This window comes from Chanodichthys erythropterus, chromosome 19, assembly GCF_024489055.1.
Source record: "Chanodichthys erythropterus isolate Z2021 chromosome 19, ASM2448905v1, whole genome shotgun sequence".
NCBI classification, from domain to species: Eukaryota; Metazoa; Chordata; class Actinopteri; order Cypriniformes; family Xenocyprididae; genus Chanodichthys; species Chanodichthys erythropterus.
The window spans coordinates 33,779,103-33,807,078 of record NC_090239.1 but is presented as its reverse complement, the minus strand read 5'-3'; the positions used below and the strand labels follow the sequence as shown (position 1 = coordinate 33,807,078).

At 39.6% G+C, this 27,976-nt stretch overlaps 1 protein-coding gene across 1 annotated transcript; it reads left to right on the top strand.

Annotated features, from left to right (window-relative positions):
- Nucleotides 1-618: 618 nt before the first annotated feature.
- On the top strand, nt 619-22,837 carry sult1st6 (sulfotransferase family 1, cytosolic sulfotransferase 6). The gene is made up of 7 exons (XM_067369313.1): nt 619-1,243; nt 19,426-19,554; nt 19,679-19,776; nt 20,495-20,621; nt 20,869-20,963; nt 21,102-21,282; nt 22,283-22,837. Exons 1-7 carry the CDS (start codon nt 1,060-1,062, stop codon nt 22,396-22,398), a joined length of 930 nt encoding a protein of 309 aa, XP_067225414.1. The 5' UTR covers nt 619-1,059; the 3' UTR covers nt 22,399-22,837.
- Nucleotides 22,838-27,976: the final 5,139 nt, after the last annotated feature.

Here is a 27,976-nt window from a genome sequence, read left to right as displayed (position 1 = left end):
TGGATGTTATTTACATGTGAGTTAATATTAAACAGGAGGTTGAAACACTATCATTTATGATATTTAGTTTTCCTTTGGTTTAGTTAACATTTCTTATTAGGCCTGTGTCTTGCAGTAGCAACACCATTTTAATATTACAGAAGTACATGAGGCAAAGGGAAATTATGTTAAAATACTGCAAAAAAAAAAAAAAAAAAAAAAACATTATAATCTATGATGTATAAAAACACAATTTTTTTGCCCCATAGCCATAGATAGGATAAACAGGTATAGAAAATAGATGGGTGGATTTCAAACAAATATTTATTGCTTAATGACAGACAAATGTTTTATCTACACTTACCACATTTTATTGAATATGAACTGCTTAGTTCTGCTTCAGGTTAAGTATACACTGAAATGTACTTATCTAAATGGTCACATAAATCATTTGAACAATTTTTTTTACTGAGTTTAGTGTATTTCTAAGTACTTTAAGACGAAATCTGGTCTGTCCACTTTTTCCATTTAAAGTGATACTTGTCAGACACTCCCTTGAACTCAGATTAACAGTTAAGATAACATTGCTGAAAGTTTGGAATTCAGCCCTGGCTGTCCAAGAGTTATATAAGTGCCCTGCACTTTGGGAACTCTTTACAGTAACACCCAAAGAGTAGAAAGAAATATAGAGACAGAGTTAGAAAAAAGGAAATATAGGCTGAGAGAGAACATCAAAAATCACAAGAATACTGATAATAAGAATGCTAAAAGTCTAGAAGAAGAAACTTTGGACAGCAAACAGAACATAATTCAAGGAGGTTAAGCAAACAACAACTAACTTTAGGAGTAGGCAAAGACAGTGCAGGGGTCAACGTGTGGATTTAATGCTACTAAGCCAAGGTTCATTTAAGAAAAAACATAGGTGCCATTTCAAAAGCAGAGCCTAAACATAAAAGAACAAGACAGGAACACAAAACTTCAACTTCAAGGGAAAAAGATTTCAGAGTAAAGAGGGAGGAAAACTTCAGAAAGCAGGACTAAAAAGAATAAGGGGATATTCCAGAGGACGTTTTTGTGGCGATGGAAAAGGAACTGCTAAGCTATGAAGAAGCCATTAGGAGGGCAGGTGATGCTATTCGTCGCTTTCCTCTAAAAGATGTTCAAGGTATCCCTCTCATGAGCACCATTGCTGACAACTGGCAATCAATCTGGGAATTTTGTCCTGACCCATCAGACCTACTCATCTCTACTTACCCTAAAGCAGGTAAAAAAAAAAACAAAAAAAAAAACTTGCTAATCATCCTAAAGTCAAGTGTTTTTTAATTTGCACATACTTTATGACTAGACTACACTGTGTACTTTGCACTCTCTCTCTCTCTCTCTCTCTCAATACTATTTGAGCTATGGATTTAAAGAAACAGTCCACCCAAAATTAAAATTCCCTTTCGAATGTGAACTTGTGCTGCATCCCCTAGAGAGTGCTCATGTGTTATTGATCCAGCATGCGCACATTCGCAACTTTAAGCCAACATGAGCAGGACGAGGCTGTGTCTGAGCGCGAAGATGTGTCTGAGTGCGCTCTGCACGTCTGCCCCGCATACGACAAGCTGCTGGAAGTTATGTCCCATGCCACTGACAGATTAGATATGCCGTGGAAACATGAGTAAGGTCAGTTCGTGCCCAACCATTTTGACAAGTGTTTTTTTATTGGAACATAACCGCCCAGCTTGTATGAGCCTTCCCTTTCTCCCTGATCTCCATGCTGAAGTGGAGAGATCTCAGTAAAGCCTTTTTCTGCCTGCATTCATCTTTTTCAGCATACAGCATGGAAGGAATGCAGCAACATGGTTATGTGTCGATGCATCCAACTGAAGAGACACTGGCTAGCTATTGATGGGTGAGGCATACACATTGAAGGCTCCAGCTCTGCCATCTAAGCCGTTGCATGTTACATCTCGCTTAAATGGCAGAGCATATGGGACAGTGGGTCAGGCTTTTGCGGCTTTGCACACAATAGCTGTTTTGCAAGCCTACCAAGCTGACCTGCTGAAGGACCTGGACCAGGATCAGGGGCTCCCCTGAGGCGGTAGGGGAGCTGCTCCGCACCACGGATTTGGCTCTCTGTGCCACTAAACAAAGTGGTGCCATGATCATTCAATCTATGGTGGCCAATGTGGCCAATCTCTGGGTGAGCCTGGCTGACATCGGGGAGAAAGAGAAAAACTTTCCCTTCAATGCGCCGGTTTTGTTTCTGAACTTTTCAGCACATCTGTTGAGACAGTGGTCTGGAAGTTTAGGGATGTGAAGTCGCACTCTGCAGCTTTTAAGACCTTCATACAGCTGTGGTCCAGGCCTGTGCCGCAAGCCTCTAAGGCAGTGGTCGCCAACCCGTCGATCGCAATCGACCGGTCGATCTTTATCACTGTTCCAGTAGCTCGCAAAAATAACAGAAATATCTCCAGTCTTTGTACTGTATTTTTGTATTTATTTTATTTTTGGGAGCTACTGGGACAGACAGATAAAGGTAAATAGCCCACATCATTTCTGAGTCTGTAAACGGCCGTTAACAAGAGGCCAGAGACGCTTAAGACGGACACAAAGAGGAGAAAAGTCTGTAGCAGGCAGATCAGCTCACTGTTCACGATGCTCGAAATATAGGAAGAAAATATAAATATTGAATTTGGGTGAGGGCTTATATGAATGCATCTTTAAAAGGAGATCAGTCTTCAGAAAGATTTCTCTTACCTTAGAATAAAGTACGTTAGCTAATTATTAGCGCATTTCAGTATTGTTTACAGCGGTAACCAAGGAAACACTGTATTACTGCTGCTCCATAAGCGCCACCTGCTGTTGAATTTACGTTTTTGTTTCATGCTTTTTTGTGTATGTAACATAATTGTAAATTACAATTTCACAAAGATAAAGTCAGACTGTTCTGTTTCTGCTTTAAATCCAGAAATTAAATCTAATTAAAACAAAAAAAATAACTGCTCATGCAACGTGCCTAGTATCTTTGTTTGGATTGTGATCAAAAAGCAGTGATTCCCAATTTGAAATGGCTATGTATTTTTGTTTATTATAATAATATTAATAATGAATATCTGCAACCAGTATCAGAATCTGCCAATTTGCTTGTAAAAATAAATAAATAAATAAATCAGAATCTACATTGGCCACGAAAAAAAATACTAAATACAATCTGGGCTGTCTTTTTCTATCAAGTAGATCTTGTCTTTCAAAAAGGTCGAGGTCAGTGATCTTGGGCTTAAAAAGGTTGGTGACCACTGCTCTAAGGGGTCTGACTTGTCCCAGTCCAAGGACCACAGACAAGATCAGAAGGCGAGCACTGCCTCTCATGCTCCCCCCCTTCGGGGGGTACAGTGCGGAGAAGGCGTGAAGCCAAAGGGAGAGAGAAAGAACTTCTTAGGGAAGTGATCCAGAGTAAAAGCGCTCAGCGTTCCAGGGTCCTTCCCCCCCTCCCCCTTTCCATCCTGAAGGTCTGGTGGGGTGAGGTCAGGTGGGGTGTGTTGGAGGCTCTGACACATGTTTATACCAGGCCCCTGAAGCTGGGCCGATGATGTATTTGGCAGTTTGTCAATATCAACATCTGTTGTTGAGTTTTTAGGCTCGCTCTCTGAGCCTCCTTGGTTACTGCCTCTACTTGGAGCGTTGTTAGGCCTTGGCTCCTTGGAGCTCTGCCCGAATAGCTATATCAGGTAGTCAAGCTTTCTGGTGGCCTGCTTGGTAAGCTTTCCTAGGTGTTGGATGTAGTTAGGCCTCCTCTCACTTTAGAGAGCTGTCATGCTGAGGCCTCTGTCCTCAGAGCTCGACCAGGCGGAAGAGCTAAGTCATCAGGCTTTCTCTGAGCCTTGGTTGTTAGGCCTCCTCTCCCTATAGAGAGTCGCTTTATAGTTACACACTCCTCAGAGCTCTGCTTGGATAGCTATATCAAGTAGTTAGGATCTTTGCGAGCCTCCTCGGTAAGCTGTCCTGGTTGTTGGACGTAGTTAGGCCTGCTCTCACTTAGAGAGCCGTCATGCTGAGGCCTCCATCCTCAGAGCTCGTTCAGGCAATAGAGTTGAGTTGCTAGGCTCTCTGCGAGCCTTCTCGGCCACTGTTTGAGTTTGGAAGTGTTGGTAGGCTGAGGCTTCTGCCTTCTATGAGCTCAGCTGGCGTAGCATTCCTAGTAGGGATGCACCGATAGGATTTTTTGGGGCCGATACTGATTTTAACAAACAATTGTTGGCCGATACCGATATTTGTCACTTACTCTCTTATTTGAAATTTTGTCATCAAAATAGATAGCATTTTGATCATGTTTTAAATCAGCAAAGTTCAAAAACATCTGCATTAAATTATACTAGCTGGTTTATTGCTGCATCAAATAATTTCGAATGAACATGGATTGGATCCATTTAAAATTCAGCAGGCCAACATAAATACAATAGATCAAAGATACATATGAAATAAAACTTTATTATGATTAATCTTCTAATTTATTTTTGTATACATTTTAATATTTTTTGTAAGTTTAAATATGTATTAGATCTGCCCTATCTCCTTTGCTAAGGTGGGACTCTTATTTTGATGGGTGTTCTATTCTACGGAGCTAAACGGGTAATGGAAAGCATGCAGTTCTTCAGAGATATTCTGCAGATTCAAAGTTTGTCAGTTTTCACCCCCTGAAAAGGCATGAGATCTGTATGTATTTGTTTACTGTTAGTTGTATTAAGTGTTTTGTGTAATTCACTGTATGTTGATGATAATCCAACAGAGAGAGATAATTTAATGTGCACTTCTTGTGCTCTGTATTTAGCTCTTATGGTGATTTTTTTGGAGTGAAAATGGACGCAATAAACTTAAAACATCAGTAAAGTTGGTCATCATTCGGATGGGGTCCGCTACACTTAGTTACAAAAGTTATTTAGTCAAGAATAGTGTGTGATCTTTTATTTAATTAACATTAAAGCACAGACAGCAGTGCTAGGATTATGCAACAGACATTATACATCTTAGTGCCTTCACACTGTTAATTAATAAACCATCGGTTTGTTATATCGGCCATTTTCCTGCTACAGCCGATATGCTGATGAGAAGAACCGATTTAGGCCTCTGCCACTAGAGCTCAACCAGGTAGTGCTGCCAAGTTGTTAGGCTTTCTTGAGCCTGGAGAGTTTCGGCTGAGACCTCCACTCCTCGGGGCTCTGCCTTGGGGCAGCAGTATTATGTTGTTAGGTGCTCTGTGCGCCTCCTTGGTTTGTAGGGTGGGATGTAGCAGGCCTCCTGTGGTTTTAGTTCTTGCTCTCTGAGAATTCTCCTTAGCTACTGCTTTATTTTGAATGCTTCTAGGTCCTTTCTAATTAAGTTTTTTTTCGGAGGCCTTCATTCATCCAGAGCTCAGCTTGAATAGCAATTCTGAGTTGATAGACTTTTTTCAGCGTCCTTGGAAGCTGCCCTGAGCATAGAAAATCGTTAGGCCTCCTTTCGTTTTAGAGATTCATCTTGCTGAGGCCTCCATTTTTAGAGCTAGGTTATGCAGTAGCTAGGTTATGCAGTTGCAGGGAATCAGTCATGACAGCCACTGGCGTGTACCTTAGGATGTGGACTTCTTTGATTCTTTGACTTATGTCAGCCACTTAGGCGCTCATCCCTTCGGCATGGTGGCATGGGTATTCCATGTATTCCACCCATAGTGCCCTCTAGGGGACACAGCGCAAGTTCCTATTCGAAAGGGAACATCTCAGGTTACACATGTAACCATGATTCCCTGAAAAGGAGAATGAGATGCTGCATGCCTTTTCCATGCTTCAGGTACTCCTGCGCACGTCTCCTTCAGACAAGAAGCAGATGATGTTTTTCACAGGTGCCATTTTATACTCAAAGTCAGGGATGTCATCAGCTATCGCTAGCCAATATCAAGTTCATTGTCGTGTTAAGACTCATGCTTCAGACACCAGCATGCCAGAGACATTTTCCCCATAGCACCCTCTATGGGACACAGTGCCTTGTTCCTCTTCTCAGGGAACAATTGTTACATGCGTAACCTGAGACGTTCTTTCATCATTAACTTACCCTTAAATGAATGAATATCAGTCTTCTGTTGTGGGAATACAAATTTAAGAATCTGTTTAAGATGTCCTGACAAAAACGAATGTGAACTACATTATATATGGCATTGAAGGTGAATGTAATGGCATTGGTTTAATGATTTCCCAAATAGCCAGCGCAATTGCAGCTGGGTGTCGGCCCAGTAATGGATGGCAGATTTGAACAAGTCAAAGTCTGAGGCCACATCCACACAAAGCCAGAGCTTTCTCTATCCGATTTTTTTTTTCCTTGTCTCAAGAAATAACTGCATACACACAAAATCACTGAAACCGACTCAAAACAATGTACATGCCAGATCAGTATGTGGTGCTGTAATTCTGCGACACAAACTGAGAATAAGATTTGGATTATGTGCATAAGCCTTGCGCGTGGCTGAGGCTGATATTGAGGAGTTTTTTGCCTCTATGGAAGTCATGGGCACTGGAAGCAAAAAAAAATTGGGTAGGTTCTCCCCCAGAAAATATTCTGGTGCATTTTAATTAAACAAGCAATGGATAATCTATGGCTAGCTGTGATTTTAATGCACGACGTGGTGGCAAAGTTGGTGGTTGCCTCCAAGAAGTGCATTAAAGGCATTTAATGCACAGCTAGCCATGGATTATCACACTTATACCATGGTCATTTTATTGTTATTGATGTTTCAATGAAATGTTTGACTGGAAGGCAAAAATTGACTGTTATTTTCGTCAATTACGGCTCATTAGATCAAGCATTCTGCCTGCTTTGAATCAGTCACAGAGAAAAAGTAGTGCGTAAGATTGCATTTATTTGAATGAATGAATTATAGCATTTATTTGAATTAGTTATAGAGAGAGAGAGATTCGTACCTATATCTGTTCAGTTTCTCTCTCTATTAATAACAAAGTGAGTTTAATTACTTAAGAATAGCGAAGTAACCCCATCGTTACTGAGAAATATAATGTAGCATTTCAGCGCGATCTCCACTCTCTGTGTGCGAGTGACGTATGTGTGTGCGCGTTTCAATAAAAATAGTGCATTAAAAAAGAAAGGTGATTAAACTGACTTGGAACTACCTGGACTCTGAATGAGCCAAGTGGAATGGATTTGAGGAAGCAGCAGCGTGGATGTCAAAGTGTTCCAAAGTGAACAGTGAATGAAGTGAACAGACATATGCACTGAATTAGAGATGGTAAAAGTGGGTGTGTCAGTATCATTGGTCTTAAAAAGTGGGTGGGTCTTGTCCTACCCATATTCAATGGTTCTGACGCCCATGATGGAAGTCAAGGCAGGTACAAAGCCACTTCCACTATTTTTCAACCTTAGAGTGATCCATTTTAGTATATGTGCTGCATTAACCTAGTGCCTCTATTTTGTGAAACTGAGTAGTGCATCTCTGTCTTGGTTCCCTGAGATGAATGGAACTAGACATTGGAGAAGATTTAGATTTAGGAGAGATTTATAAAATAAATAACATATAAAATAAATATAAAAGAAGAAATATAAAATAAATAACAATTTTGACCATTACAATTTTATTTTGCCATGCACTCATTACCTTGAGGCAGTTTCATTCAGTTCACTGAAAGCCAACGCAGCATTTAAAGAACTTGGTATGTTCTACTTTATCTTTGGATTTCCCAAGAATGGTTGTGTGGCATCAGTGGTATAAATGAGTAATGCATTATTAACACTCTAGTAACTTTAACTAACAAGAAACTATTAGCGAATTAGTAAGTAATAATGCTCAGTTGAATGTGGTAGTTCACTATTAGCTAATCAGTAACTACTATTTTTCATACTTCCCAAAGAACTACAAAGAACTATTATATACAGGTTCATAATTAACATGAATAATGTATAATTAATTCTAAAGTGAAGGTCATGGTAACCCACTAGTAATGACTGAAGTATTACCAAATCATTCAGAAGGAATTACTAATTATTTGGAACAGTATTCTAAAGTTAGAAACATGATAACTCTCTAGTAACTACTGAAGTCATTGTAAACTTTTGATGTTTTTTTTGTACATTTTGGTATAGTAATTTCTTTTGATGGATTTGGTAATACTAAAGTATTTACTAGTGGGTTACTGTGATCTTTTCTTTAGAATACTGATCCAAATAATTAATAGTTCCTTTAGAAGGATGTAGTAACACTTGAGTAATTACTAGTGGGTTACCATGATCTTCACTTTAGAATACTGATCCAAATAAGTAGTAGTTCCTTTCGAATTACTATCTAGTACTTTACAAAAACCTCAAAAGTTTACAATGACTTCAGTAGTTACTAGAGTTATCATGTTTCTCACTTTAGAATACTGATCCAAATAATTAGTAATTCCTTCTGAAGGATTTGGTAATACTTCAGTCATTACCATGATCTTCACTTTAGAATTAATTATACACTATGCATTATTCACATTAATTATGAACATGTATATATGGTATGAAAATACCATAAAATACCACTGAAAATAGTAGTTACTGATTAGCTAATAGTGAACTGAGCACTATTACTTACTAATTCATTAATCAGTGTTTCTTGTTAGTTAAAGGGTTAGTTCACCCAAAAATGAAAATAATGTTATTTATTACTCACACTCATGCAGTTCCACACCCGCAAATCCTTCATTAATCTTCCTTCACAAATTAAAGGTGCCATAGAATTGAAAATTGAAGTTACCTTGGCATAGTTGAATAACAAGAGTTCAGTACATGGAAATGACATACAGTGAGTCTCGAACACCATTGTTTCCTCCTCCTTATGTAAATCTAATTTGTTTAAAAGACCTCCGAAGAACAGGCGAATCTCAACATAACATCGACTGTTATGCAACAGTCGGGATCATTAATATGTACGCCCTGACTTTTGCATATGACAGCCCATGTTCAAGGCATTAGACAAGGGCAGGACGTTTGGATGTGCACAGCAGAATCATCAGACTAGGTAAGCAAGCAAGGACAATATCGAAAAATGGCAGATGGAGCAATAATAACTGACATGATCTATGATAACATGATATTTTTAGTGATATTTGTAAATTTTCTTTCTAAATGTTTCGTTAGCATTTTGCTAATGTACTGTTAAATGTGGTTAAAGTTACCATCGTTTATTACTGTATTCACGGAGACAAGAGCCGTCACTATTTACATTTTTAAACACTTGCAGTCTGTATAATGCATAAACACATCTTCATTCTTTATAAATCTCTCCAACAGTGTGTAATGTTAGCTTTAGCCCATTAGCCACGGAGCACAGCCTCAAACTCATTCAGAATCAAATGTAAACATCCAAATAAATACTATACATGATCTGATGCATACATACAGGATTATATTAGCTGTGTGAACTTTGTTTATGCAATGTATAATAGAGTCGAGAGCTCGGGGGCGGGGAGAGCGATGATTTAAAGAGAAAGCAGCCTCAATCGGCGCATATTTAATGATGCCCCAAAATAGGCAGTTAAAAAAAATAATTAAAAATCTATGGGGTATTTTGAGCTGAAACTTCACAGAAACATTCAGGGGACACCATAGACTTATATTACATCTTGTGAAAAAACGTTCTAGGGCACCTTTAAGATATTTTTGTTGAAATCCGATGAGTCAGTGAGGCCTGTGAGCCAGCAATGACATTTCCTCTCTCAAAATCCATTAATGTACTAAAAACATATTTAAATCAGTTCATGTGAGTACAGTGGTTCAATATTAATATTATAAACCGACGAGAATATTTTTGGTGTACCAAAAAGACAAAATAATGACTTATTTAGTGATGGCCGATTTCAAAACACTACAACAGGTAGAATTTGTTTGCTTTTGGGCCCATTCTTTTCTTCCACCATCTCTGTCCAAAGCGAGCAGCAGCCATCTTTTGATGAACTTTTAAATCTCTTCATCTGATGCACTGGCAGTACTTGCATTTCTTCACACAGAAGTTGCATCTGGCATGGCGTTTATGTTATGTATGTTATGTGTTTGTTAGTTTAGTTATGTGTTTGTGAGTTAGTTAATAAAGATTGTGCACAATACATGTTTGGTTCTGACTCCGTCTGCTAATAAATTGCCTCTTAAGTGATTTAGATCCTGACTACATGCTCTGAGTAGTACTGTACAAAAAGAATGTTGTTTTTCCATAACCTGGAAATGAACATTTCTTAGAATTAATTAACAATCAACACTGAGTGTCCACTGGACAAACAGGTTAACTGATTGTAACATTAATCTTAATGTAGCTTCATCCAGTTAATCTGATTAACTGATTTACATATTCATAATTAATCATAATTAATAATCATAATGAGTTATGAATAATTGTTAATATTTCTCCTTTGAGTTAATTCGCTACATGACATTATCTCAATACATCTGGAGTAGTAATCTGATATTACCTGGTAAAACCATTTATTATGTTCGCACTTGTTGCGCTATTTTTCTCCCAGGACCTACAATGTAATTCCCTTGGAATCAACAGTTCCTTTTGTTGTGCTGCCCGCCCCTGTTTTGATGCAGTATGAGCAATGTTGCACATACTGTTTAATATCCTGTGAGATGTAAGGCCACCAGACTGCCTGGTAAGCCCTTTCACAACACCTGTGTAGGCCTCGATGACCATTATGGACTCTATCCAGGATTTCCTTCCTCATACAAGTAGGAATAACAATATGTTTGCCTCTCATGACTAAGCCTTGGAACTCAGACAGCTCTCCTCTGTCTGAGTCCTCCTACTTTTGGATGGCCTCAGGCAAGCTTGCTGCATACTCTGGCCAGCCATTCCTAATGATCCAGAGGATTGACTGCAGCTGACTGTCTGATTCTGTGTTCATCCTGATCCACTCCATTTTCTGTGAAGTTGCTGGGAGGTTATTGACAACAGAAGCAATGTATGCATTCACCTCATTGTGGCTGTCCGTGCTCTCTCTGGTGTGGTCTGGGCCCCTTGATAGAATGTCAGCTACAGCCAGGGTTTTCCCGTGAGCATACTCTGCAATGCAACTGTACCACATCAATCTCATGAAGAGCTTCTGGCACCTGAGTGGAACATAATCAATTTTGAAGAATCATTTGAAATTTTTTGAATCAAATCATAAACCTAAGTGGATCTATATACTATTTTTGGCAGCTGTTACAGAAACATTTTCACAATAAATCTTCTGATTTAACCTTGAGATTTGAAGTATTAGATTAGATAGCTTCAGTACTTGCACCACAATATACAATGAAACTAATAATATTTAATTTCTGATAGGAATGCAAAATCAATCGGTAGTTATTGATTTTTTGAATAGAATAACGAGACACAAACCTGTACATTCAATCGCGTTTGCTACCATCTATTTTTGATCAAAGTGCATACACATACAAACTTTTAGTCCAAAAGTGCACACATATGGAGAAATTCGCGATTACCTTTGATTTCAGTAGATAGATTAGAAGCAGGGCCATACGCAGGGTTTAATAATTACGAGGTAACGAAACGTAGTTTGCTAGGGGTGTTCGGGGGCATGCTCCCCCAAGAAAATTTAGATTTCCCTGGTGTAATATGTGCATTTTAAGACGTTTTAAGGCCAACAAATTGAATAACAATAGCTTTAAAACCATATCAACAAATACATACATGCATGCACAGTTTTGAGGCAGCTTTAATCGCATGTTTGGTAATTTCATGACTTCATTTACCTCAGAATAATGATGATGCATGCCTAGTTTCTTCTGGGCTTTACTTAAGCTATAATAAAGTTATTTGCAGCGCGCCGGCGTATTTGCGCGAGCAATTCTTGAGTGCACGCCGCAAGCACAGTATAACGGCTGATTGGAGTTTTAATGACATAGCCTGACATCTCATCTGACTCTCCCTTGAAGCTCCCTTGTCGTCACCTACGTTTTCTGCCTTCGTTTGACTTGCGCCTGGCGCTGAGGTGAAGTTGGAATGCGTGTCTTAAAAGTAGGGGATGCACGATACCAAGCTCATGTACTTGTACTCGTAAAAATACCCCCGATACCAAAGACTGATACCTCACGTGATGTAACTGACAGAACTTTCTGTGCACAGAGACACCGATGGCAGTAGCAGAAACAATGTCAGCCTCAGAGGTGTGGAAATACTTCAAAATTAATGATGACAACCCACACATTGTGAACTGCATGCATTCAATCACAATTTGTTATCGATTAGTGAAGGTGGGATAGGCGGAATCAAGCTGAATGACACAGACCAGAAGCGCGCTCTCTCGCACGCGCTCTCTCTCTCTTTCTTGTGCATGATCCCAGTTCTCTCAGACTGTGCGCGATCAATTCTCCTTATGCCTGAATTGTCAAATGCACACATAGTTGTCAAAATGTCCATCGTGTGGAGTATCTCACGTAAATACAGTGGGTTATGGCTTAAGTGGATGTAAACATTTGGGTGAAAACAGGATTTGGTCTTAAAGGGACCATAGCCTATTTGTCATTAATGGTAATAAAACAACAAAAGATGTTATATAAATGTATACATGGTAAATAAACCTACTCTATCTGAAAAACAAGTTGATTTAATTTGTATTTCTATAGTATTTGTTGTATTGTTTGTAATTTGTTTGTAAATTTCTTTTGATATAAAAATTTTATTGGTAATTATGCCCTTTGAAGGTTATTGGACACTGAAATTTTTGTTCTTTAAGTTTGTGACAAGCACATAAAAATTATAAATTTTTTCTTAGAGTAATAATAAAGAATCTGTCCTACATTCATTAGTCTTACTGTTTTGTGCTTGGAAAACTACATCATCACCAAAAAAAAAAAAAGAAACAAAAAAGAGAGAGAGAGAGAAATTAATAAATGTATAGGTATTGGTATCGGTGAGTACTAGAAAAAAAGTATCAGTACTCGGACTCGGTCCTTAAAAAAATGGTATTGGTGCATCCCTACTTAAAAGTGTCCCATTTGTTGTGGTCATAAAGAGATGGTTCTATATAAACGCAGTGTTTTACTTGGTGATGTTTTAAAAAATATTTTTATTTTTGGTATTTTATAAGCTCTGTTGGTGGTTTGTGGGGTAGCATCACCCGGGGGATATATTTTTTTAAATATATTTATTTTCATGGATCTCTCTGGCTGGTGGGAAGGCGCATTCAGCGGTGTGTGTGACAGAGCGCTGGCAGAGGACGGTGTGGCACTCATCCCTGCGCCTTTCTTCCCAGTGGCACTCATCCCTGCGCCTTTCTTCCCAGAAGTGCACAAGGAGGTTCAGAAGATGTGGAATGCTCCTTTTACGGCCAGAAACTGTTCTTCTGCATCCTCCAGTCTCACTACCCTCGATGGTGGGGCGCCAAGGGTTATGTGGACATTCCACAGGTGGAGCTTGTGATTGCGGTGCACTTGTGCCCGCAGTCTGCTGCCACCTGGCGAAATTGTTTGCATCTCCCGTTCAAGGCGAGTAAGACGACGGCAGCTGTCGCTGCTAAGGCTTACTCTGCCACTGGACAGGCGGCCTCCGCCCTGCACGCCATGGCCATCTTGCAGGTCCATCAGGCGAAAGCTCTGAAAGAGTTGCACGAGGGTAGTACTGAGCCAGGGCTACTGCAAGAACTGCCCTGGGTCAGACAATGTCCACCCTGGTGGTCCAGAGAACCCTCTCTGGCTGGACCTGGCTGAAATGAAGGATGCCGACAAAGTTCGCTTTCTCGATGCCCGCATTTCCCAGGCCGGCCTCTTTGGCGACAATGTCGAGGACTTTGCCCAGCAGTTCTCGGCAGTACAAAAGCAGACGAAGGCCATAAAACACATCTTGTATGATGTTGCCACTAATCCTCCGTGGGCTGGCCCCGAACCTGCTCATCGCTGAGGGCATCCCCCTGCGGCTGCACAGGTTCCCGGGAAATTGGAACATTCTCCCAGAGCCTCCCACAGGAAGGCGACACAGCCCGTCCAGGCCACTAAGCCCTTGAAGAAGAAAACTGAGATGGGTGACCATGAGATGGAGGGAACTGCTCTGCTTCAGGCACTCCACTGCTCCTTCCCCAGGGAGAGGGCTTGGTGGAAAATCCTGTGTTTCGTTTTGTTTCTGTTCCACCTTTTCAATAAAAGAGCAGTTTCCAAAATCTCTGGGCCATACAGGGTCTGTGCTGACAGTGTGTGACGCACTGCTTCTTCACTCTCAGCCAAACCCTCATTCGCCACAGGCAGAACATTGGCACCTCGGGGATGCAAAGCCTCCCCACACCATCCTGCCCCGTCCCTCACGGGACACTCAAAGCCATATGAGTGCACCATTACTTCGGGATGCTCTGCCTCCCGGGTTGGGCCACAATGCTCCATGCTGCCCCCCCCCCGCAGGTACTTCTGCTGTCCGGATGGTGCCACTTGTATGATGTTTGGGGGCCTGGCTACACTTCCCCAACCCATCCCGTTGGCTCATTCGAACAGTCAGACTCGGCTATGTGATTCAGTTCGCCAGGTGTCCCCCCAGGTTCAGCGGCGTCCTGTACACCTTGGTGGCAGGCATAGATGTTTTTTTCAGTCCTGTGGGCAGAAATTGTGGCCCTTTTGGTGAAGGACGCAATAGAGCCTGTCCCTCCAGTCGAGAAAATTTTTTCATAGTACCCAAGAAAAGCGAGGGGTTACGGCCAAACTTGGATTTGCATGTCTTGAATCGGGCCCTTCACAAGCTCCCATTCAAAATGCTCATGCTGAAACATATCCTCATGTGCGTTCACACCCAGGATTGGTTTGCAGCGATCGACTTGAAGGACACGTACTTTCATGTCTCGATCCTCCCTTGATACAGACCGTTTCTACACTTTGCATTCGAGGGTCGGGCATATCAGTACAAGGTCCTACCCTTTGGGCTGTCCCTGTCACCTCGCATCTTTACCAAAGTCACGGAAGGCGCCCTTGCCCCGCTCAGGGAATTGGGTGTTCACATACTCAACTATCTCGATGACTTGCTCATTCTGTCCTAGTCGCGAGATCAGTTGTGCTCCTGGGGCATATGGCATCCACAGCCACAGTCACGCTGCTCGGATTGCTTCACATGAGTCTGCTTCAGCACTGGCTTCACAACCGAGTCCCGAGGTGGGCATGGCACCGTGTGGCTGATTTCTTTGGATTTAAACATTGTTGTAAACATTTGGGATAGTGTAAGTATACAAGTCAACACAATATATAAGATTGATCCTAGACAATTTTGTATATATATATACATAATTGTTACAACCCACGTTTTTACATATGAAGCTGTATAGACGAGGCAAAATACAGAAATCCACAATATATGGGCTATAATAATAATCCAGGAACAGAGAGACAGTTTAACATACATGTAGCAAACAATATAATATAACGAGTGCAGGGAGTGAGTCCAACTTAAGGCTGGTTCACACTGTGCGATTTTGGCCAAGATTTGGATGTCTGAGACACATTTTGCAAATCCTAAAAGATTCCTATAATCCTAGCCTAAAATCTGTTGTCTTTGATCGCTAGTTTGACATGTTCACCAACAGCCGGTTAATGACCACTGCGATCAAATTTTACCTCAGACGAAATTCTGGCAGTGTCAGAAGATTTGGCGCACAATCCTCCGGTGTGACTTCTCCTACGACGTATGTCAAATTGTCTTTGTTTTTCAAGACAAGCCGTGATCAAAATTAATGATAGAGATGTCGTTCTTAGCCACCATTTCAGTCCTGTGTGTAACGCAACTCACTGTCATCGAATGTGTATGTTTTGATGATGTAAAACTCCGGACAAGTTTTCATGTGCGTGTCCGTTTTTAACGCATTTTGACTGTCGTGCAGTCTGACATTAATGACAGCTGAGATCCCACAGTGTGACATGAGGATCATGTTCGTACAGTCTGACAAGTAACCATCGCAAAGGACTATTATAAATCACACAGTGTGAACCCGGCTTTAAAGGGAGTGCTGTCGAAGACAAACAGTTGATGGGAAGACTGATGAGGGAAGTGCAGACAGGTGTGGAGAACAGGAGGATACTGGGAACTGGAGTCCAGGAAGGTGTGATTGTAACACCACTCCACCAGTCTAGGGAGTGAAGAGGTGTAAGAAGTACTTAGGGTGTCAAGGCCCTCTCTGGATCTCTCACAGAATAATAACAACTAATTAAAGACATGGTTTTCAAGCATTGCAAGTTAAAAAAAGGAAGAGTTCATCAATTAATAACTGAAATATCTGTAGAACAGTTGCTGCGTTCATTCCATGTCATAATTACTGAAATTAGACAACTAGTTGAAGTTTGCCCTATTTTATCCTAATTTTAAGCAAATTTAATGCCTATAACCAGTCAAGGAAGACCACACAAAATGTGCAGACTAATCAAAAGCATTATAAACTGTTACAAAAATGTAAACAATTGTGGTTTAAGCAGTTCAGTTCACTCATGAAAAGTGTCCTTACTGACATAATGGATGTGTCATGTTACATCAAGAAAGCTGTTCAGTGATGAGTTTGCAATTGAATTCAAGACGTTAGCAGCCTCCTGTGACTGGAACGTGATGTCGTGCAGAGCCATGTTTCGTGTTAGACTGAACGAGGGGATACAAGATGAGTTTGCCACCCATGAGATCCCAAGCGGCTTTGATGACCTTGTTGACTTAGCTCTCCGTGTGGAGAGTCGCCTTCGTTTCCAGCACCAGCACTTGGCTGTTCGCTCCCCCTGGAGGTTGAGAGAGAGCTCGCTAGCGACACCACTCCGGTTCCACCCTCATCCTCCCCAGCTGATCCTGAACCCATGCAGTTGGGTAGCCTGCATCTCACTCCTCAGCAGAAACAGGAACAACTCACTCAAAGCCTATGTTTCTACTGTGGGAAGGCCAGGCAATTTGCTATTAAAGGCCCGTTAAAAACCAGGGCCCATCAATCCTTGTTTGATTCCCCTTGTTTCCTCTCCCTCATCCTGCTCTCTCCTTCCCATTATGGTCCAGTTTGGAGGATCTAATTACTGGGACTCTGGGGCCAGTGGTAACTTCATGGACAGTGTATGGGTATGGCAGAGCAATGGGGCATTCAAGCCATCCCAGTCCCATCTCCGTCCGGTCCCTTGACAATTCCCCTATTACCACCATCTCTCACATCACCCCCTATAAGTCTTGTTGGTTCTGGCAATCACTGTGAGGTCACCAAGCTGTACCTCCTGCATTCCCCGAGTGCTCCAGTGGCCCATGGAATTCTGTCTTATCAAGGAACCAGTCTTGTCTTGCATCTTGTAAGCCGGGGACACACCTAAAGATTAGCTGAAACATTCTAAGACTGAACTGAACACACGTACCGATTGTTTCCTTTGACTGGAGCCGATTTTAATCGTTGACAGTCGGAGAAGAACACAAACGTTTATGATTGAGACCGCTGCTAAGCAACACACTGTGCGCGCGGGATCTTGAAAATGGATGTAAACAAACAGCTCGCGCTCTTCATCTGCAGCTATATTTGTGCGGAAAATAACTAAAAAAGTGGAAAAACGCGCAGGATATGTGTGAGGTCCTGGCTAGAGAGGCAACATGGATTTGTTCTCTACAGAGATAATTTGAGGTGAGTAAACTTTGTTAAATCTATTTTTAGGGCTTGCACTCCGGTGGTGTCGGCCGTTGTTAAGCAACGATAAGCTGCGATCCTCAATGAAGCTTGTTCGACTTGAAACGGCACTGTACAGACCATTAAATTACCACAGAAGTAACTTTATACTACCACAATGCGACCTCAAAGGGTACTTTCACTTTTGCGATCAAAGGGGCAGGGCTCTTTATATTCTCTCTGTATATATTGTATCAATCAACTGTTAATTTTGTATCCATATCAGATAAATAATATATATACAAAACAAAAAAAAACAAAAAAAAACAAAACAAAGTATTATCTTTATCATTTGTTGCCCCCCTATTGGCTGGTGCTCCAGGACACTCGCCCAATGCCGTCTATGGATAATCCGGCCCTGTACATTACCTGACAAGTTCAAAGCTTCCGCAATAGCAGCCCAGCTTCTTTCCTTATCGCTTCTATGATGGTATTCCTTCTAAGATATTTTGTATTCATACTCTTGCCAGAGTTTAACCAGTTTTTCTTCCATACCGGTTGTCCAATGTGTTTTTATGTTTCAAACGTTTTTTGACGCCATTTCATTGCTTGTTTACAATCGCCTGACACAGTCTCCAAGGAAACAGAGATGTCATCGGTCACAAATATTATGCTGCCTTCACGTGCTCTCAGTGCTATTGTAAAGATGACTTTCCTTGAAAAAAAAAAATAACGAAACTTGAATGCGATTTGCTCATAATCACTACTTCAGAAGTGGGAATTATCAAATTTGAGAAGAATCTTTGTGAGGAGGACTGGCAATGACTGTTTCTAAAATTCTAAGACTAGAATCTTTAGACACAGCACACTGCACGATTTTAAGCACCAACTGTAAACACAGACTGAACGCAACTGGCTCTTACTCGGGCCGATTGGACATGATCAGCCGTAAGTATCAAATTACATTCATAATTGGACTTACAATCGTTAGGTGTGTCCCCGGCTGTATGGGTGTGGTCTCTTCTCCTGGCACTGTGTTGCCTGTTTTGCAGGTGGAGGTGGCTGATCTATCTGAGGTCCCAGTGAGATACCATGATCTTTGACAGGTCTTCAGCAAGTTCCGAGCCATGTCCTTGCCTCCTCACCGGCCTTATGATTGTGTCATCAATCTCCTCCCAGGCACTTCTCCACCTAAGGGTCACCTGTATTGCCTTTCCGGTCCAGAAAGAGAGGCTATGGACAAGTACATTTAAGAATTTCTTGGGATATTCCGGACTGGTCGCTGATCAAGGTCTTCTACGAGAAGTGTGGTAGGCCTCTCCCTGGGGCGCCAGGGGGCCCTGTGTCTCCTGCACCTTGTGTATCTCCAGTATGCCTTGTATCTCCAATGCCCCCTGTAGTTCCATTATACCCACTCTCCCACCGCACTTGTCTGATTGTGGCGTGAGGATGCACCTTCTAAGAGGGAGAAGTAAATGTCGTGTTTGGTTTGTTGTTTGGACTTTCGGCTTGATATTGATATGTCTCTGTTCTCCATTGTACAGTTTCCCGCCACTCCTTTGTCTTAATGAGTTAATTTCTCCCAGCTGTGCTTGATTATCTCGTTTCTGTTTGCTGTTTAAGATGCACGTTTGCTTTCAGTCTCTGTCCGTAAAGTTTTTGTTTGGATTTGAATTCTGCATCTTCTGTTTGTTCCTGAGATAACATGACAGTTGACAGTTGCGTTACCAAGGCAATGCTAATAATAATTATTTATTCATTTAAATACTTTTAAGTCATCTTGCGGCCCACAGAAATTTGCTGAGACGCCCTTGTGCGCTCCAGCCCCCCGGTTGAAAACAACTGGTCTAATGTTTGTCTCTGTGTTAAGGCACAACCTGGACTCAAGAGATAGTGGATCTTCTGCTGCACAATGGAGATGCTGAGGTGTGCAAGAGAGCGCCAACAGCTGTCCGTATTCCATTTCTGGAAATTTGCGCTCCTCCACCTATACCATCAGGTACACATTTCTATGCATGCTTCATCTATATTTATCACAAGGTTTTTGTTAGAAGGATGTGTCAGTGCACCTTTGTCTACACCACTCATGTCTTGCACATATTTATCTTTTATGCTTCTTTTAGGGCTTGACTTACTTAGACAGATGAAACCACCGAGAGTCATCAAAACTCACTTGCCCATTCAACTAGTGCCTAAAGGATTCTGGGAAAATAAATGCAAGGTAATAATTCAGTTAAAACAATAAAGTATACTTTTGATCATATAAAACACAAAGTCAAATTTGGGTTTATTTTCATTCCTCCTCTCCAAAGCAGAAGATAACAAAATGACCTGTCTCTAGAGTGTAAAAAGAAGCCTTATGATAAGGGGTGCACATAAGTGGTACCCAGGTGTGCATGTGCGGTAAAAATAAACAATGCACACCAGAAAACATGGAGGGAAGCACTTTTGAGTACCAACATTTTTGAGGACCGGTTCACAGGGACACATTTACTTACTGGAGTAGGATTTTTCTCCATCTTTGGTAAGATAGCAATCATGATGATAAGTGTGTTCTTTAATTATTAGGTGTGCAACGGGTCGCAGTTAATCTGTGATGCATATGGATAAGGTTCAACGGTTCGGCACGCATGTGATTCGCAGATTAACTGCTAAATTTAACCATCACACAGTGGAAGTTTATCATTTGGACGTGTTTTGTCTTGCCAGTTAACACATTCAAACGATTTTAAAAGCGGAAAAAGAGGCAAAAATTGGGACTCGCGAGTGATAAGTGTGTTGTGTAAAGTGCGAGTACCAAGCAACATCTCCAGGTACTCCCTTGAGAACCAGACCAAAAAAGTTATGTGCACCCCTGCTTATGATGTTAAAACCCTTGAACTGTTTCTGACCACAGAGAACCACAAATCATGTCCACTAGCTGCCCTGCTGTTTTCCAGGTCATCTATATGGCCCGAAATGCTAAGGATAACCTTGTAAGCTACTTCTACTTTGATCGTATGAATCTTACCCAGCCAGAGCCAGGACCTTGGGATGGATACATTCACAAGTTCATGAAGGGGCAATGTGAGATAAAACTACACATTTAAATAGATAATTCAACCAAAAATGAATATCCTGTCATCTATGTTGTTCCAAACTTTCTTTTTTCTGCGTACAACAATAAAGTAAATATTTTGAATAATGTTTCAAACATTTCAACTGAGACAGTGTTCCATTTTTTGTGGTGAACTATCCCACTACAATACAATAATGTAGAATGTAATGTTTAATCTGGAATACTTGGTTACTCTGTCCTCTAATGTTTTTACAGTAGGATGGGGCTCTTGGTATGACCATGTAAAAGATTACTGGAAGCAATGCAAAGAAAAGAATATTCTCTACATTCTCTATGAGGACATGAAAGAGGTAGTTTTAGTGCAACGTATCCTTTCAAGTCCTGGCATTTTCCTAAAATTTGATTTAATTTCTCTTTTATTTTATGTCCTCTTTTTTTTTTTGGCTGACTTTCTTGTATCTATGTTTTTCTTTTTTCCTCTCACCAAGAATCCTCTTAGGGAGATCAAGAAAATCATGCACTATCTGGACCTGTCTGTTTCTGAGGATGTCATAGAAAGGATTGTGCAGCTGACATCCTTTCAAGTCATGAAAGACAATCCAATGGCTAACTACTCCTACATACCAAAACCTGTGTTTGATCAGTCCATTTCTGCATTCATGAGAAAAGGTTTATATAAAACCATACTATTTAGATCTCCCTTAGTAGTATGGGTGTGATGATACACTTAGCTCACGATACAAGATGATACACGATGATACACGATACTGGGTTCACCAGAACGAGATGACATGCACGAGACAATGTTTGAATACTATAAGAAATTACTAGAAATGTCTCGTCTTGTATTTGTAGTGGCCTGAAAGTCACAAAATGCAGAACAATGCAGGTGCATTTTGAAATGTTTTAACTAACCTTCAATTCTTCTTTCTGAATATGAATTATCATATGCAGTAAAAGACAAAACAATATAGAGTTAGATACTGATATAGGCAATGCAGCATTAGTTTTTAGACTGTTAAAGAAAACATAGAGTAGACACTTAAATCCTGCTTATATGGCTGTTGAGCAAATACAGGGATACGAAACTTAAATTATTTTTCTTGTAGATTAGCTGACAAGTAGTCATTTGCAGCATAGAAAATCAACCTATAGCAAGATTAACATATCAACAATATTACAGTTTTAATTTATTGTTGCAATCCAAGTTGTTTTCTATGTTAGCTAACATATTTAGCTAGAAATTTAACACATCTTCCTGTGTTTAATGTTCTCTGTAGTTTGTTGTGGACAACAGTATAGAAACAAAGAGAAATCCAGCAAGAATTGAAGAGAACTTAATAATTTGTCAAAAATATCCAAATAGAAAGAAATTAGTTAAAAAGGTTAATGATTAAGATGATACAATCAACCAATCAGAATACATCCTTATCAAACTGGCATGTCTTATACAATCTTACATAAGGGATTCAATCAGCAGTCATCAAGGTAACAACTTTTATTTAAAAACACACCAGAGCCATATAATCCATTACAATACAACAGTAAAATATAGTTTAGCTGTCATTATACAAACATATTTGACAAGTATTCAGAGGATCATGTAATAAGAAATGATATACAGCATATTGTGTTCCAAATTAATGACTAAGCATGTTTGTTTTTACAGGAGAGGTTGGTGACTGGGTTAACCATTTCACCCCAGCTCAATCCAAGATTTTTGATGAAGACTACGCAAACCAAATGAGAGATGTAGACATTCCTTTCCGCTTTAGCATCCCTTAATAATTTGTACAACATTAAATATATATGCAATATCACATACTACTCAACTAATCTTTCTGATTATAAAAATATGTATCACAGAAAATAATCTTTTTTAAGAGCAAATTAAATATCAGTATTTCTATAAAAGTTTTGGCATATATCAGACTTTGAGCAATACGCTTTTAGGCCCAGGCATTTAAACATTATTAAATAAAGCTTGATTTATTTACAGCTAAGGTCAAGATAAAATACCAGGATGGAATGTAACAGGATGGAAATAAAGAGCTAAAGTTCGCCATTGTTAAGTGAGGGACTGAGAAATAGAGGACATGATGATGTCCAATTTAAGGTTATTTAGATTTTGTTATAACATTGTTGGAATGTTGATATTATGCAGATTCTCTGTATTGTAATCTAACAATATGTAATGTTTTAAATTTACACAAACCAATAATAAACTAATACCATAAAACATCACATAATTCAAAATCAATCCATTAATAATGTTTGTTACGATGTTTTCCTCTCTAAAAATGATATTGCTGATATTGATAAAAATGATATTGGGTGCGACATGGCGGATTTCCGCGGGAAATTTGAGCATGCAGCAGTTCTAATCGGTTTAATCACTTGAGGACGCTATCGGTAGCGGCACATTTATAGCCTGTTCTCACAGCAGCTGAAATAATTAAACTTATCATTTTGATGGCGGATTGTAATCCAGAAAGATGCAAATGACAATAATCAGTGACAACTGGAGATTCACCCGTAGTCAAAAAGCAGACTTGGACTGTGGAGTGGTTACAGACATTGAAATCTACAGGTAACACTAATACACACTAAATACACACTCACACAATGCTTATGTTGTCTTAACAATAACAATTTGAGAACAATATAACAGTATATAATAATAATTTGCACGGTTTGGCATGATCCGAGCTAAGCGATCATTAGATTTAATCATCATTGGCAGCGCGATTTATTGCCTAATGCTTTTTTCCTCAGCTGGTCAAAACAAAAGTGGCAGACATGTTACTTACTTGTTCAGATGATATTTTCCAGTGAAAATTCTTATATTGGTCATACTTTCAAGACGTAGAATCTGTGATTCTTAAGTTCAGTATCCACACCGGTGCGGTGACTGACAACAAGCATTAGATTCATCCGCACTGACGAGCTGTGCCGAAGCACAACACATGTACAGATAACTGTTCCGCATATGACTGCAAATCGCATATTTCAAACAGAGATGGCGACAAAGAGGAAAAGTTGCGGACAGCAGCTTTAAAGAAAAAAGGTAAAATCATGAGAGAGAGAAAGCATGCTGATAGTTTACAGATAAGTAGAAAAGTACAAAATTGGTTCTATAAAAGCACTATCTTTCTCAATGACTTCAAAGAGTGGTGATTTTAATGATTTTGGTTTTACTGTGTACATTTCACTTCAAATCATTTATTTGTAACACTTCAAAATAAGGCTACCTGATTACACATGTTCTAGTGTCTATAGTTCAAGATGAACTGAATGTGAAAACAATAATTAATCAAGAACTAATAAATTGCTGACCTTAGTTACAACTGGAGTCGTATGCATTACGGCATTATAGACATAGTACAACTTTTTGCAAAGCTGCTTTGAAATTATGTGTATTAAGAAAAATGCTTAAATAAATTTGACGACTTGTGTCATAGGACTGAGACAGAAGATTAATAATAATAATAATACATTTTATTTGTATTGCGCCTTTCTTACACTCAAGGCGCTACAATAAGAAACAATAACAAACACAATCATAACACACACACAAAAAAGAAAAAAAAGAAAAACGGCAACAAATACTGTAAAATTATTACTTAAAAGCTTCAGTAAAAAGATATGTTTTGTAAATTCTTAAAACAATCAAAAGACGGAGCATTCCGAATAGGAAAAGGCAGAGAATTCCACAACCTGGGAGCAATACAAGAGAAAAACCTCCCACCCATAGTTTTGAGTTTACAACGAGGCTGGTACAGAGTAAGACAGTGGTCGCCAACCCGTCGATCGCGATCGACCGGTCGATCTTTATCACTGTTCCAGTAGCTCGCGAAAATAACAGAAATATCTCCAGTCTTTGTACTGTATTTTTGTATTTATTTTATTTTTGGGAGCTACTGGGACAGACAGATAAAGGTAAATAGCCCACATCATTTCTGAGTCTGTAAACGGCCGTTAACAAGAGGCCAGAGACGCTTAAGACGGACGCAAAGAGGAGAAAAGTCTGTAGCAGGCAGATCAGCTCACTGTTCACGATGCTCGAAATATAGGAAGAAAATATAAATATTGAATTTGGGTGAGGGCTTATATGAATGCATCTTTAAAAGGAGATCAGTCTTCAGAAAGATTTCTCTTACCTTAGAATAAAGTACGTTAGCTATATTAGCGCATTTCAGTATTGTTTACAGCGGTAACCAAGGAAACACTGTATCACTGCTGCTCCATAAGCGCCACCTGCTGTTGAATTTACGTTTTTGTTTCATGCTTTTTTGTGTATGTAGCATAATTGTAAATTACAATTTCACAAAGATAAAGTCAGACTGTTCTGTTTCTGCTTTAAATCCAGAAATTAAATCTAATTAAAACAAAAAAATAACTGCTCATGCAACGTGCCTAGTATCTTTGTTTGGATTGTGATCAAAAAGCAGTGATTCCCAATTTGAAATGGCTATGTATTTTTGTTTATTATAATAATATTAATAATGAATATCTGCAACCAATATCAGAATCTGCCAATTTGCTTGTAAAAATAAATAAATAAATAAATCAGAATCTACATTGGCCACGAAAAAAAATACTAAATACAATCTGGGCTGTCTTTTTCTATCAAGTAGATCTTGTCTTTCAAAAAGGTCGAGGTCAGTGATCTTGGGCTTAAAAAGGTTGGTGACCACTGGAGTAAGAGAACCAGCGGAGTGGAGAGGCCGAGATGGCGTGGGCACTGTCACCAGATTACAAATGTAATCGGGGGCCATTCCATGGACTGCTTTATAAGTTAAGATAAGAACTTTAAAATCAATACGTGAGTCAACTGGTAACCAGTGTAATTTAGGAAGCACAGGAGTAATATGACTGTGGGATGATGTGTGAGTTAAAACAAGAGCAGCTGAATTTTGCACATATTGCAGTCTCTTAATAGTACTTGCAGGTAACCCTGCAAAAAGAGAATTGCAGTAATCAAGCCTGGAAGTTATAAAGGCTTGAATAAGCCTTTCTGCATCAGACATAGAAAGTAAAGGTCTTATACGTGCAATATTCCGAAGATGATAAAAAGCTACTTTAGTAACATTCTTAAAATGGGTGTTAAAGGTCAGCTGCGCATCAAAACTCACACCTAAGTTCCGCACCTGTACAGAAGGGAAAATCTGGCAATCATGTACTGTAAGTTTAAGATTATTGCATCTATTTAGAGCAGTTGGAGTGCCAACCAAAAGAACTTCAGTTTTTGCGCAGTTTAACTTTAGGAAGTTCTGTTTCATCCAGACCTGTATTTCCAGTAGGCAATCAGTTAAAATTTAAAGTGCTGATGTAACATCAGGTTGAGTGCTAATATAAATCTGGGTATCATCTGCATAGCAATGATAGCCCAGTCCATACTTTTGAATAATCTGCAGAAGAGGCAACATATAGATGCTAAAAAGAGTAGGACCCAGTACCGACCCCTGAGGGACGCCCTGCCACAATGGAACAGTCTGAGATTTGTTTATACCAGAATAAACAAATTGAGTACGTTCTGAAAGATATGATTCAAACCACTTTAAAGCCAAACCAGAGAGACCAATCCACTTATGCAACCTGTCCAGCAGTATAGCGTGGCAGATGGTATAAAATGCCGCACTGAGATCTAATAGGACCAAAATGCCACAAGTATGGAGTCAAACTAATGCCTTAAAGTTTTGCACAAAAATAAAGTTTTGCAAAACACAAAAAAGAATTGAGCAATAAAAAAATGTTTTGCAAACAAAAATAAAGAATTGCAAAAGAAAAATAAAGTACTGAGCGGAAAAAAATAAGTTTTGCAAACAAAAATAATAAATTGCAAAATAAAATAAAGTAGTGCAAAAATAAAAATATAATCAATTACAAAAATCAATGACAGCTGTAATGCTATTTTATCTTTGCCACATATTTTTCATGCTCAAACCTACTAAATCATTTGCAACGCTCATTTTATTCTGCGTTTCAGTCAAGTGTGCGCTCACGATACCGGTGTTACAATATATTCGGTTCCTGAAATGTTCTGTTCCACTGGGTGGCGCTTACGCGAATATTCATGATATCCCCCTTTTGTGGGCGTGTCCTTGAGACAACGCGCAAGCGAATGGAACTGAAAATATTAGTAGACGCTTCTCAAATCGCATCGGTTTAATGGATTATTTCGAAAAGGTAATAAAATATTCCTTTGGAATATACCTTTGGAACTTTGTTTTGATGACAGTCTTCATGCCAGCAGCTACTTAAATAATGTTATTTTTGTTCAAAATATTATAATTATGATTATGAATTATATGATTATAATTATAAATATAGCTGCAAGCAGCAATTACGGGGCCAAGCACAAAAACGGCACAAGAAGCAAGCCAACACAACTGGGAGCATCAGGCTAACTGCAGCAGTGAGCAATTAAAGACCTATTAAGATCATTTTAGGTAAAACAGCTGAAAAATGATCAAAAATGAGGATTTACTGGTTCATCACTTTCGACCAATAGGTGGCGCTGTGTCCAAATTGTTGTGGTATGGTCAGAGTGAGGTGACAATGACAAAATGGCTGATGGCCAAAATGGCCGAAGTGGGAAAATTGGATATCATTCGACTCGGCATGATTCCCCGAATCCAACGAGACCAAATTTATGATTTTTGGACAAACCCATCAGACGTTATAAGCAAAAATGACCATTTTTCGTATATCTGCACCAGTAGGTGGCGCTGCACTGAAACACTGCATAATGCCTCAGGTCATATTTGGGATGACATGTACCAAGTTTGGTCTGAATACGATAAAGCAGTGCAGACATACAGCTTCAAGAGTGTGTTTTACAACATGCCTGAAATTCATTGCTCCGGTATACGAAAACAGTTTTACGTATCAACTTGAAATCCATAACTTTTTGTCTGAATGGTCTGAAGATGATATATTTCAATTTTGGTGAAAATCGGAGCAACGGTCTAGGAGGAGTTTGAAAAAGAAGGTTTTTAAAGAAAAACAATATGGCGGACAGGACGTTCAGCCGACTATGGAAAATTTGATATCTATGTTCTCAGCATGACCCAAGGAATCCACTGTGACCAGTGTCATTACAATCGGTGAATACAGTCAAAGGTTATTAGCATTTTTGTAAATTTTGTTTTAACTTTTGACCACAAGGTGGCGCTGGTCCGAAACGTTTTGAGTATTGTCAGGGCATGGTGCCAAAGACCCATACCGAGTTTTGTAACGATAAGTTAATGCGTTCGTAAAATACAACATTTTTGCACAAAATTCAAAATGGCTGACGGACAAAATGGCCGATATTGGAAAATTGAATATCATTTGTCTCGGCATGATGCCCCGAATCCAA

What these genes read in the sequence shown, in the direction of transcription:
- sult1st6 (XM_067369313.1), top strand. Translation starts at nt 1,060, where the DNA reads ATGGAAAAGGAACTGCTAAGCTATGAAGAAGCCATTAGGAGGGCAGGT. An exon ending in CAAGTTCATGAAGGGGCAAT is followed by an intron (nt 20,622 to 20,868) that starts GTGAGATAAAAC and finishes ATGTTTTTACAG; the next exon opens with TAGGATGGGGCTCTTGGTAT. An exon ending in TCTATGAGGACATGAAAGAG is followed by an intron (nt 20,964 to 21,101) that starts GTAGTTTTAGTG and finishes CCTCTCACCAAG; the next exon opens with AATCCTCTTAGGGAGATCAA.